The sequence below is a fragment of the Marmota marmota genome, unplaced genomic scaffold, assembly GCF_001458135.2.
Source record: "Marmota marmota marmota unplaced genomic scaffold, marMar, whole genome shotgun sequence".
In the NCBI taxonomy this organism is placed as follows: domain Eukaryota; kingdom Metazoa; phylum Chordata; class Mammalia; order Rodentia; family Sciuridae; genus Marmota; species Marmota marmota.
In genome coordinates, this window is record NW_025999982.1 from 22,932,216 (window position 1) to 22,945,243 (window position 13,028).

The 13,028-nt window shown below is 35.8% G+C and overlaps 1 protein-coding gene across 33 annotated transcripts in view; it reads right to left on the minus strand.

The window, feature by feature from the left end:
• Positions 1 to 13,028, minus strand: part of Dst (dystonin) — a 436,897-nt gene that overhangs the window by 9,762 nt on the left and 414,107 nt on the right. For 28 of the 33 annotated variants that reach the window (XM_015487875.2, XM_048805541.1, XM_048805534.1 and 25 more), the window contains 10 exons: positions 12,795 to 12,989; positions 12,147 to 12,275; positions 9,913 to 10,056; positions 8,940 to 9,128; positions 6,937 to 7,066; positions 5,134 to 5,297; positions 4,257 to 4,419; positions 3,353 to 3,507; positions 3,104 to 3,178; positions 2,220 to 2,237 (listed from right to left, as the gene is read on the minus strand). In XM_015487875.2, coding sequence (XP_015343361.1) covers positions 2,220 to 2,237; positions 3,104 to 3,178; positions 3,353 to 3,507; positions 4,257 to 4,419; positions 5,134 to 5,297; positions 6,937 to 7,066; positions 8,940 to 9,128; positions 9,913 to 10,056; positions 12,147 to 12,275; positions 12,795 to 12,989 — 1,362 coding nt within the window. Of the gene's footprint in view, positions 1 to 2,219; positions 2,238 to 3,103; positions 3,179 to 3,352; positions 3,508 to 4,256; positions 4,420 to 5,133; positions 5,298 to 6,936; positions 7,067 to 8,939; positions 9,129 to 9,912; positions 10,465 to 10,514; positions 10,541 to 12,146; positions 12,276 to 12,794; positions 12,990 to 13,028 lie in introns of those variants that run through there. The other 5 variants (XM_048805566.1, XM_048805538.1, XM_048805533.1 and 2 more) reach the window with 2 other exon arrangements.

Genomic DNA, 13,028 nt, shown 5'->3' on the forward strand with positions numbered 1-13,028 from the left:
TTTTTAAAGGTTGAATTAATATGCCACTTTAGATCACCATAATATTAGAACAGCCACTAGCAAAATATTAATGATACGGCTCTTAAAAACTAAATGGGGTTCTCTTAAAGGTATTTGTATCATAATACTTGAGACTAACAAGCAAATCATTTTTTTCTTGCCCTTTCCATGAACGGCCAATTACTTGGGATATGCTACGGATTTTGCAAGTCCTAAATAAATACTACACTATAGGTAGTTCTGATCATATGTTTATTTGTTTTGAAAGCCTGTGAGAAATGATTTTACAGTTATAAATCACTTCTAATAGGCTCATGTCCAACTTATGAAAACCACCATACTAGATTTCATGGCTGCCAACCCAGCAGATACCAAAGCAAAATGAACAATTAAACATAAATAGTTTCTTTTTAAAGCAGGGAAGATACAATTGCGACATCAACTACTTGTCTGAGCTTACTGTGATAAACAGAAAACTTTATATAGGAACCGTCTGCTACTTTTTAGTAAGCTTCAGCATTAGATTTCTGTAAGAGAACCCTAAAACAAAACCAACCTATTCACAGTCGAGATCCTAAAACTCACAAGAAACTCAGAAAGAACTGGGAAGCATGTAAAAGGCACCAGCGGGAACTCATGCATTTTACATCAGAACTTGTAAATAACTATTTCTAAATCTGATTTTTAAACACTGAGACTTAAATGTTCTTATCAGTGAACCTGTTCCTGAAATATAAATGTGAGTTTAAAAATGAAAATGTTTATTTTGTTAGAAAAAAATTTGGTGCTGCTAATAAGCAAAGGGAAAGGAGGGGATTTAAAGAAAATTACCCTTAAGGAACCAGATAATTCCAAGATTATGTTCCAAACAAAAGTTTTTAAGAAAATAACTTTGGTAGAGATATTTCAGCTCTATTAAATAAGTAATTTTCAATTTTATTTTAAAAAGGCATTCTCCAGACAACTAACCTTGTCTTCAGAATTTTCCTAATTTTCCCAATAGGCAAATTGTGAGACAAGAAAAAACCAGATTAATCTTGTTCATTGTGTTTCTAGTAAATTACATCTCTGGAGGTAAGTATTTATCTTATTCTTTCCACAAATACAAGATGCCAACCCACTTGCTGACTCAGAGGATAACAAGAATGTAAAAAAGTAACACTAATGGAAACTTTACCCTGATTTGATCCTTATACATTGCATACATGTACCTGTATCAAATTATCAATATGTAAATATGTACAATGATTATAGTAATTAAAAATATTTCCTGGAAAATATACTCAAAATAAGTGAATATTTCTATTTAAATTATTTGCCTACAATAGATGGGGTAAGAGGTATTTGAAACATAAGATATAATATTGATTAAAAATGGAGTGCCATAGTAATAATATCTAATATGATATTGTTAGGTAAATTAGATAGTACTGTTCTTTACAAAAGAATGAATTAAAAAATTTAAACTTTAATATGTTTAAATCAAAACAATTTCTCTTGCCTTCAGTTTTGAAATGACTATGCTATAATGTCACTAGGCAATTTATATTGATGTAAATGTCAATATATTTGGTCAAGTTGTCATAAAAAAGGTTTTGTATATTATATATGATAATTTTCCTCAGAAGCAATGGCATCACCTAAAACCTGCAGAGTTACTATATCTATTCAGAGGATGGAAAGCCCTAAATCAATCATTTAGGGCAAATGGAAAATAGCAGCCTTAAAAATAGCTGCCTGTTACTTGTGGCTGAATGACATGGAGACCTCTTAGTACTGGGTCTTCTCATGCCACTGCCTGATGCTGATCCTTCTCTGCCACTGCACACCATGCATCCTAAATAGTGAAACATAGAGATGTGTGGAGAATTAAATTTGTGTTCCAATGAATACTTGCATAAATATATACTTACAGCATTATTAAACAGGAGAATTGAAAATTACGTTTGTTAATAGTGTAGCCAACTATGTAACAATTCATTATCTGGTTTGCTTAAAAGTAATCTCCTCATTTGAGACACAAGGCAAAAAGGAATCCTGGATCAAGGACCCTTATAGCGCTGACAGAAACACCACGCCAACCAACAATGTAGTAGCTAGGGAGGCAGCATGGGAAGATTGGCCAGGGCAAGCTTTAAGGACTATGAATTAAAGGTAAAAAAAAAAAAAAGAAAAGAAAAATCATTGGGCACTTGAGAATACATTCCACTGGTTTATACCTGATTTCCCAGGAAGAACTGATAAAAAAATGAAAAATGGAAGAAAGACACAATTAGTTCAACAGGAAACTTTCTATGTGACTTGAGAATACACACACACACTCACACTCTGGGCTTCTGGATATAGTATCTAGTTTAGAGATGTGCAGGTACCCAGGTCTCCCAACTTCAAACCAAATAACCAGAAAATTTCCTCTACAATTTTACTGAAAATACTGAGGATTTTAAATTTAAAGTTTGAATATACAAATGAATTTTTATCAATGTGAGAGTATAAAAAAGAAATAATGTTGCAGTTGTAAATTCACAAAGGGAAACTCAGCACATTTCCTATCTAGCTACTACATATAAGAGATGTTCCAAAAAGGAAAATTAAAAAAGACAAAATGATGAAGTCACATTGCTCTTCTGTTTTAATGAACCAGGTTGAGAGTTTGAATAAAAGCAAAAATTACTGTGTAAATGGAAAAAATATTGCCTCTTATTCATATTTATAAAAATGAGTCAACCTTTTTAATTTTGTGGTTATGCTTTGGAATAGCTTTTCTATTTGAAATCTGGAATTTACCTCTAATCAGAATGGTAATATGATTTATAAAATTGTGTGAAGCAACAACAGAAATATATGAGATTGGAGTGTTTTATTGTGAAAAATTTTCTCATTAAAAGTAATGTTCATGTTGCAAATGTCAAGGATACATCCTAATTAAAAAATGAAGGGTATCTCTACACAACTTAAAATAATAAAAGTAGAAGTTTCATATGCCATTAAATTTTGGTATGTAAAAATAATTAGGATTCCTGGAAAACAAGGCAGATCAAATGGTACACAAATTTCAATTTATATCCTTTAAAGGAACTATGAAGTTATTTGGAAAACTTACCCTGTACTTGTTATCACCAATCTGTTCAACTTGAAATCGTTTTGCACATTTACACTTAGCTACCTGCCTTGTCACCTGCCAAAAACAATGATGAAATATTCACTTTAAAGTTAATATTACACAGTGGAATCCTTACAACTTTGACACAAGAACTAAAGTGGAAATAAATAAAATGGTTGTATGAATTGCACATGATGTCCTGGCAGAACACACTATTATTTTTATAGGCAGTGGAAAGATAATGAGTACCTCATCTTCAATTTTGTCAGCATCTGTGATAGGTTTATATGCATCTTTATTTGGGTGAAGGGCTGCTACAAATTCATAGTAGTCAATGTATCCATCACCATCTCTGTCAAAGATGTCTGCGACTGCACTCATCTCCAGGCGACTGGTGGGGAACTCTAGAATTTTATAAAACGATAGTAAGAAGGTAACTTGTTAATTCTCAAGCCATTCTCCATTTCACATCCTAATCTCAGTGTGCCCTGGTTAGACAATCAGGTGATCAAATATGCAAAATGCTTTTCAAAAACTAATTTATATCATAACAAATGGACATTTGTATATGTGATCTGAAATTTATCTTTAATTACCATTGGGGTGAATCAAAGGAAAGTGTTTCTGTAGTTGAAACTGTTTAACATTGGCAATTTCATATGGTTCAACCACTACCCTACTTAAGGAACAATTGGTTTGAAATTTACATTAAGAATGACTTCTAGCAGCATATGTTAGGGAAATTACACACAAACAACTGAAGTGTCAAACAAAAACCAAGATATTTTATGGGGTACTAATGTCTTATTAATGACAATGTGAATTATCATGAAAAATGAAAGGGACCTGCATTTATTGACTTCCTAATATATTATGCCAGGCAACACAAAAAAAACCTAAAAATCAAACATTATGAAAATTATTACACTAGCAAGGACACAGCTTTAGTGAAGCGAAGGAACACATGTGTGGTCACACAACTAGTAAGCATACCCAAGTTCAGAACCACAGAGTTCCCCAGACACTTGTTTCGCATGGTGGTGACTTTCTAACAAGTGTAAAGGCAATGCTTTATTTGCTGGATCCACACTTTTACACTGTGCTCATTTGCCTAAAAATGACCCCAGTTAATGTCATGACTCCTGGCACTTACTTGAGGAAAGAATTCCATCAATGAATTCCTGTCGGGTGATCTTCCCATCCTGGTCTTTGTCAATTCTCCTGAAAAAGTCCATCACTCGAGATTTCTTGTGATTCATCCACCGCATATATTTTTTGCGCCAGATGTCGAAATCGAAGTTAGCAAATTCCCTCAGCTGAAAAGGATACAAGGTATCTGAGCTGGGTTAATGCTAAACTCCAACTGTATCTTAGACTATATGAATGGAGTTATTTCTAATGATTCTCCAGGTAATACACATCTCTCTCCCATTTCAAAGAAAGGTATGATCTTGCCAAGGGGGTTCAGAAACATTTTATCTGTGCTGTTTATTTCACTAATAAAATCCCTAAAAACTTAAACTGAAAATTTCTGATAACACCAAAGTCATAACAGTGGTCTGCTCCAATGTACCAGCACTAGTCCTGTGCATACTGAAAGCCACAGACCCACTTCAATACTTCTCATGTAACTCTATGCTCTGTCTCACCCCACACTGTCAAGCCACTCTCTTAACTTCCCTGGACATTTGAAAATTTTCCAGTTTCAGAACCTAAAACTCCCAATCTCAAGCCACAGCATATATTTGCCAGGCAGTACCACCAGCAAACATGTCAAGTTAGAGCCTTTCTTAAGAAGTCAGCTTCTCACTATTAAAACACGAGAGTATTTTACTTTATTGATTGCCTAAATCCCGATTCCATATATCAATTTTTTAATAAAAACATAGTCTTGGTATTCATTTTAGAAGCAAAACATGCACTCAAGGAGCAAGAGTTTGCTAATATGTGAGAAGATTGCAATTTTGGCACTGTGTCACAGTGAATGAAGGCAGGGGAACAACTTGGCATAGATACATGAGTTTCCATACCTCCTCTAGCCTGTCCAAGGCGTCATTGAGCCTTCTCCTCCTTTCCAATGCGAGGAGCCAGACTTGCTGCCATTTGCTCACCAGTAAGTTTACCCTGGGATTCTTAGTTTCAATTTGTGTTTGTGATCCAGAGGGATATAAGCTTGATGCTGGGAAGCGTTTTCCTGTAAAAATACAACTTTAGTTAGGATGGCAAGTTTCTAAGCATTCTGATAGGTGGTAAGGCTTGGCCTTTTTTTTGTTCCTAGCCAGGATGAGTCAACTTAATAACTGGGTAATGTAGGCAGAAATATTATAATTTAGATGGTGCATAATGTTAAGATCTAAATCTGTATTACTTATTAAGGACCACATACTGTTCATGTACATTAGAGTCATAAATTGACAAGGGCATTTAAATATTAGAAAGCTCTCTCTAAAAATTTATGCTTAGAACATGCTCCTGCTTCAAATTCATGTTGTTTCAGTGGTAATGCCGCACCCTGTGCTCTTCCCCGTTATTAACGTGAGAGAAAGAAATCTCATAGGCAGACACACATCTTAGAATCAGTTACAGCAAACCCAGCTGTCCTTCTTAGAGAATAAGGCTGAAAGTAGAGGAAGTGAGAGCAGGACATACCAGGCAGTCACCAGAGTCACAGCAAGTTGCTTTATTAATCCTAGTCAAGTGTGAAAGTATGTCCAGGACCCCAACTTTCTCCCAAGTCCATTTCCCACTGAGATTGTGTGTTTCCAGTGCACAGACTCTATCCAAGTTTCCTGAGTCACTCAAGTTATCTCCCTCTTTCTATCCATTCTTCACAATTTTGTATAACTTCACGGAACAGTTATTAATTGTTGCATTTTCCTCATTTAAATAAATGGTTAAATGTGTCCTAGAAAAATTACTGGCCCAAGCTCCCATAGAATGTTAGTATCCAGGCTGAGATTTATATGGAACACTAGTATTTACTGAGTATTTAACTATAGGCCTGGAAGTACAATAAGCACTTTATAAAGATCAGCTCATCTAATTCTCAATGCAGTCCAAAGAAGTTAAAATCATCCCCTTTCACAGAAGAGGATAGTGATGCTTAGAAGGAGTTTAAATAATCTGTCTGAGGTTATGTCTTCCAATTGGTAAGTGGAGGGGGCAGCCAAGGAGCCTGCCTGCAGTGCTCTCAGTCACTTTACCTGGTCTCTTCCTCATGTAATATAGTACTTACAATAGCTCCGACCCCACTTTAAAAAAAAAAAAAAAAACAAAAAAAAAACAAAGACACCACTCACACACAAAATATGCAATACAAATTGTGCTTTTTTTTTTTTTTTTTTACATATTCTCCAAGCTATATTATTTTTAAGGTCATTTGGGGGGACTCAGATTGTCTGAGAAGTAGTAAATAGAACCTGAAGTCATAAGAACATGGGCAAAATCTATCAGATTGCTGGTCACTAATGAACAATTAGATTATGAACTATACCCAGGTTATGATCACTTTTGTTTCATTCAACATTAGTGCTATTTATATAGAAGAAAAATGACACAATTCAAAGGAAGTGATGGTTTCTGTACTTATGAATTTTTCTATTTTATTCTAGTTAATCTGAAAGATAAACTTCAAGCACAGTGTTAAATACAGAAAGCTAGGCAGAGCAATTTCTTTATTTTTCAACAAGTTGCCACAATGCTTGAGCCCATGTATTCTTTCAAGAAATCTTTTATAATAGAGTGCTCATGTAGAATCACTAAGTGCTCCAAAATTTCAAATGATGCAATTTTATTTAACCATTTTCATTTCAAAGAAATTGACCACTGCTTACTTCCGGTTCGTCCCTTATCCAAGACTGGAATATGGGATTGTAACGAGGAAGGATCAGCTCCTCTCCTCTTATAGGTCTTGGTGACTTTATCAACATCAGGCTGTTTTCTGGTCATTTCCTCCATGAAGGTCTGAAATGAAAGAAATGATGTCAATTAAAGAAAAGTACATTAGATTAAATTATCATTAGGAATGAACAAAAAACAAGGGTCAAAGGGCCAGGCTATTATTTCTGAAGAAGAATAAATTACCATGTCTTACCTTTAAGTGAAAAAAATATCTAAACTGGCATAAGAAAGTATTTACTAATGTTCAGAGAATGCAAAGTGTTATAGCCAGCAAAGACAATAAATTAAAAACAAAAATAATTTGTTGTAATTCAAAGGCCAAATATAGGAGCAGTTGTGTGAATGAAATAACCTATCTGTTCACCAACCAAGTTCAAGCTTTCAAGTTCTTCCACAAGAATTTTTTTTCCCCCACAAGAATTTATATTGAGCATTTGTCCTAAGGAACACCCCAGCTAACTGGTTTCTTTGAGGCACATTTCACCTACACATTTGGAAGACTTAAGTTGCCTGTGATATATAGTGATATAAGGTATCCACATTAACTGTAGATATATTAAAGTCATAAGCAAGCTATTTCAAGGAGGGTGAAAGTGAACCAAGTGAAGATATATTACAGTTACATTTCTTGTCACTTCTCTCAGGCTTATTATTATTACTGACTAAATATTCTAATATCTGGAATATGTGGCAAAGGCTTGAGGTAAGGCAGAGACTGATAAAAAGTGATGGGGAGAAGGCAAGGCAGACAAGAGTGAAAAGGGGAAGTAAAACACATTTCTGGAATATTTATCACATTGAAAAGCTCCACTTGAACACCTCTGATCCCAAAGAACATGACCTGAGGCACTTAGGATCATTCCACATGTTGATACCTCAGATTTTCATCAAGATATATTATAATAATGGCAATGTTGACAGCTCAACCCATTGACTGACATTCAGTGTTTCTCCTGTAAATGCTATCAACTAAACAAGCTATAAATCAGTGAGTGTGATGCCCATCCTTTTCTCAATTAAAACAAGTGAGATGTACAGAAGAAGTAATTTGTCAAAGACAATGCATTCCTTTTAGATGTGATTGCTGGGAGCCATTAGCCAAGTAGGTATGACAATTTCCTTGCCAGCGTACCCCATGTTGCAGTGACATTCAATGTAGGTGACCTTGCTCAAGGACCAAGGCGGATTAGGGTGTTCCTGGTTTAAGATAATCGGGTTTAGGGCGTTCCCGGTTTAGGTTCCAGGTTTAAGGTTTAAGATTATTCCTGCTGGGAATAGGGCGTATCCTGCTGCCTGAGTTCCCCTTGAGTTCTCACGGGATTCAGACAGTATATTTTGGGAGACAGAAGCCCAGTGGAGGTGGATTTGGGCAGAGAACGTGGATTTCCCCAGAACGTGATTGTAGACGGCTGGTGTGAGTTCGGGAATAAAGAGTTGCTGTTTGAATCTACAAGCTGTGTGGTGGCTCGTGATTGTGTGCCCAGCCAGACTGCGGCATGTGATATATTTGGAGATTTGATGGTCATCTTGGGAGACGGATAAAATGCCAACACAAAACAATAAAACAAGTACCAGTTAAAGCCAAGGATTTGAGTGAAACTGCCAAAAGACAGAGCAGACTGAAAGGAGTAGAGAACTGAGGAAAAGATGCAGGAGAAAGAAGAGCTGGCACTGGGAAGACAAAGGTAGTGCAGGAACCACTGTGAGACAGTGTCACCTGGGAATAACTTCACAAAAAGCAAAGAAAAAAGGCTTTGCAAAGTCCAGTGGGTAGCTGTGAAGAGGAGTTTTAGGCCCAGCTGACTGGAGCTACGGAGTATGTGCTTAAAGAAGTGAAGGTAACAATCACAAAGCAATCTTTTAAGATGCATCACAGGAAAAGGAAGAAAACAGTGGAGGTGATGACTACCAGGGGTTAGGATTAAATTTATTTTACCTGATGTTCTGCAATGAGGGCTTTCACCTCTTCAATCTCCTGGGGGATGACTTCTTTATCCTTATCACTTAGTGTTGTTTCGGCCCATTGCAACCAAGCCAGCAAAGCTTCCAACAATTCCTGTTTAGCAATGAGCCCAGCCAGAGCACTTGCCAATCTTTGCTGATGTTGCTTTGCCCAGGCCAGTACCTGTTGGAGAAACAGAAATTTCTTCCAACTTAGTGAATAATTATATTGATATACAATAAACACCTTTTTAATATGAGGGTAACTCATATTAAAATGAGGGTAACTCTGGGGTAAACCCAAAATGCTTCCAATCTTTCTAGTCCACTTTGGTGGCATGAAGACCCAGCCCAAGGAGGTTAATGGGAGCTCTCTAGGATGTTTGTCATCTTTGGCAGTTTAAACCTGTCTATCAATCACCTAGGCTTTCTTTTGCTTTCTAATTTAAGTGCAAATATGCATTCTCTGAAGGATCAAATATGCTTATTTCATGTAGTACTAAGTGGAAATAAAAAATAGTTAAGGGCTGAAGATGCAACTCAGTGGTATAGAGCTTGCTTAGCACATGCAATCCCTAAGTCCAGTCCCCACTACCACCAAAAAAAAAAGGTGAGAACTGAAGTAGAGTTAATTTACATTATACTAATTATTTAGTTAATTTAAATTATACTAATTCACTTCACAAGTATATATTGCTCTGAATCCCGGAAGTGAGAAAAAATGTTTTCCAATGAACCAAATATCAGCCTCTTAAGGTTATGGGGACATATCTGCAAATTCCTTTAACTTTTAAAAGAAAACTGAATTTCAGAAACTGATAGTGCACAAAAGAAAGCATTTTAAGGAATAATTTCCATGGGGAGGCCTCACTTTCCCATGCTGGCAAGTGCATCTTAATAGCTAAAATTTCCCACACCCTCAAATCTCTGAGCTACTGTTCCTGTGAAGATATATGAAACATACTGACCTCCTCGAACCTGGCCCGGATGATTGTTATCCAGTGCTTAATAGTGGTGATGGAGTCAGGGTGGCAAATGGCCAAAACAGCATCACCCATACTGGTGGCTTTATTTAATTCAGCTCTTTTTTCTTCCAGTTTCTTCATGAATTCCTACAACAGAAACAAAGACTTCAGTTAGCTGTTGGCACTGGATGAAAACAAAACTCTGCTGCTGTTTATTTACTGTTAGGGTTAAACAAATAAACAGGAACTTCAATTGTTTATTCACAGTTGGAAATAATCCACTAATTAGAGAAGAAAGGGGGGAAATGAGAAATTAAGTATTTTCTAACATGTATGTCAAAATATAAGTACAAGATAATGTGTCATGCTTTATTGACAATGTGCTCTGATAACATGACCTACCTTTTTCATATCCTAACCTACTTTAAAAAATATTTTAATTTTCCCCAATACAGTCCTTAAATGAAAGAGTAAAAAAAATAACTTAGTAGGAAGAGAAAACCATAGGTCAATAACAACTGTACTTCCCGAGGAAAACAGAGAGATCACACACTTCTAATTACTCTATGCCCTCAAAGAGCCCCAAACCAGATGGGAGGGACCACTCCCTGCCACACTGTGCTCTTCGGATCTAGTCTCAGGGTCACCTTAGTGGTTGGTACTTACATGGGAAAGCTTGACATTTTTAGAAATTGGATTATACTAAGAAGTCTTTAGTCCTGGTGCCAAGAAATTAAATTACACAATCTGTTTTTATTTGGTGAATGTGGAAAGGGAAGCAGTGAAAATGAACAAGAATGAATAATGCTACTGTAAAATAGTATTACTAATAAACACTTCATAAACTTACAGGTAATTCCATGCCATTTATTTAAAGATTTAGTTAAAACTATTATAAAATAATCTGTTGTAAAAACCACTCCCTCTACTCTGGTGACTTGCTTACTAGTCCTACTGTGAGGGCAGCAATACCAACAGGTGCCCAGCAGATACTGCTACTCTGACATCCAAACCCTAGTACATTAGTGGACCTCAGTGCTGGTTGATGGTCAGCTCACAGCAATATAATACAACCTAGATTTTTAAAAATATTGAGCTGAATCAAAAATTTATAATAAATTTGATGTAGTTGTCCTATTCTTTAAGTTAAGCCTCCAAATTTAAAAGTTATCTACTGCATTTCATTCCTCCAGACAATGTTGTACAAGTTTAGTGCACTTTTATTAATGACAAGGCAATATTTCATTGCTACAGGTTAGCCAACTCCTCTTTGAGAAAGGGTATTAATTAAAATAAGGAGTCTCTTATAGATGATGTAATCCATGTTAAAGTGGAATTAATGATGATATAGTTCCACCCTGACCTTGAAAGGCAAGGTTATTTAGTGGTGTTAAAAAGATCCTTTAAAGTTAATAGGAAATGCTGACATCAACACTACTTTGAGTATTTGCACTGCAAAGTCCTGACTTAATGAGTAAAAGGTTAAAAAACATCTGTTAAGAGCAATTTGGACCATTCTCTTAAGAATCTTGTTAACTCCATGCATCGACATGGGAAAGATCTTGGCTTGAAAATTCAATGGCCAGATTTTAACTTGGTTAGTTATTCAACCATCTATTTACTTAGGAATTTCATTTCTTAAATTTATAATTTAAAAGATATAAATATATAATCCCAGCACTTACTTAATATGTTCTACAAAAAATTTTAAAAGGTTCTTGATTAAAAACAGAAGTCAGAGAGGCTTAAAAATAAAATTCAAAGACTTTAAATTTTACTAAATTACTTGTCTTGTTTATAAACATCCAAATTATTGATTTGTAATTCTACTGGTATAATTTTATGAATGCCAAACTGCTCTTTGAGGAAGTTTCATTCTTAAAATCTACATAAAAGTGCAGTACAATGAACTAATTTGGGTAGGAAGCCAAATAACTCCCTAAAAAGATCAATGTGCTTCCTACAAGGCATGAAACACAGTGACTAATTCTAGAGTTACCACTTTCTCTAATGAGGAAACAAAAAGACAGCGCACATGTATGAATGTATGTGTATGGGGACACACGTACATAAGCAAAGGATGGAGATACAATCTCAAATATACCAGATGTTTATTAATTCTCAGGAAGGAAAATATTCATGTACTTGATATTTGTAATCCTGAGCCTATTTTCTCTACTTTATTTGATTTTTTCTCATTTAGTTTTAGTTTTACTGAACATTTAGAAATTACTTACTTTATGCTGATCAATGAGAGTCCGGAGAGCATCCTCATCATCTGGGAGAACACCATGGAAACGCAGGGTTTGCTCTGCCTCGGCCAGCCATTCCAAGAGGGCATGTACCACAGAGTGAAATTCTTCTGCCTAACAATTCAGACAGACACACATACAGACACACACACCAAGCAAGATTTCCAAATATGTCTGTTAGTAAAATTTGCAGAATTGTATAGTAGATTCTTCCCCTCAATGAAAAAACAAGTCTTAAATTTAAATGGATTAATTATGTACATTACTCCCATTAAACAGATAAAGATACCTAGTGCTGCATTTTATAAATATAAGAAAATATCTCATATATCAATAAGGCCTATATGAAGAATAATTCACCAATTTCACAACTTGGTTTTAAATGAATGGCAGTCCATTATACGTTCAAGCTGAAAAATTACTCAAGCAGCACTTTGAGGTGAAGATTAGTAAACCTCCCTTTGCAATTAATTTAAAGTCTTGAGAGAGGGCAGAGGAGAGGTCAAGGCAATGAGGCTACTAGACTGTCCATATTGAGAACAGAGGATCCTCACAGTTATTTACTAGAGCCATTTTTGTTGAGGTTTCAATACTTTTCTCATAACACCCAGTTATTATCTGCATGGTTTTTACCTGACGCAGAGCTGCTTCTAATCTTGTCTGCTTTGATATAGACAGGGCACACACAGTCTCCCAGCGCGTGCTTAATTCCTGCATCTGGACCTTGACCCAGGAGGAGTCATCCCGGCTGCCTTCTATGAGCTCTCGGGCTGAGCGCTTCAGTGCCTGCACACTGCTGGTCCTCTTCCCCAGTTCTTTTTGGAAAACCTGAGAAGAGCAAATTTTGTAAATTAATTTTAAAGCCTC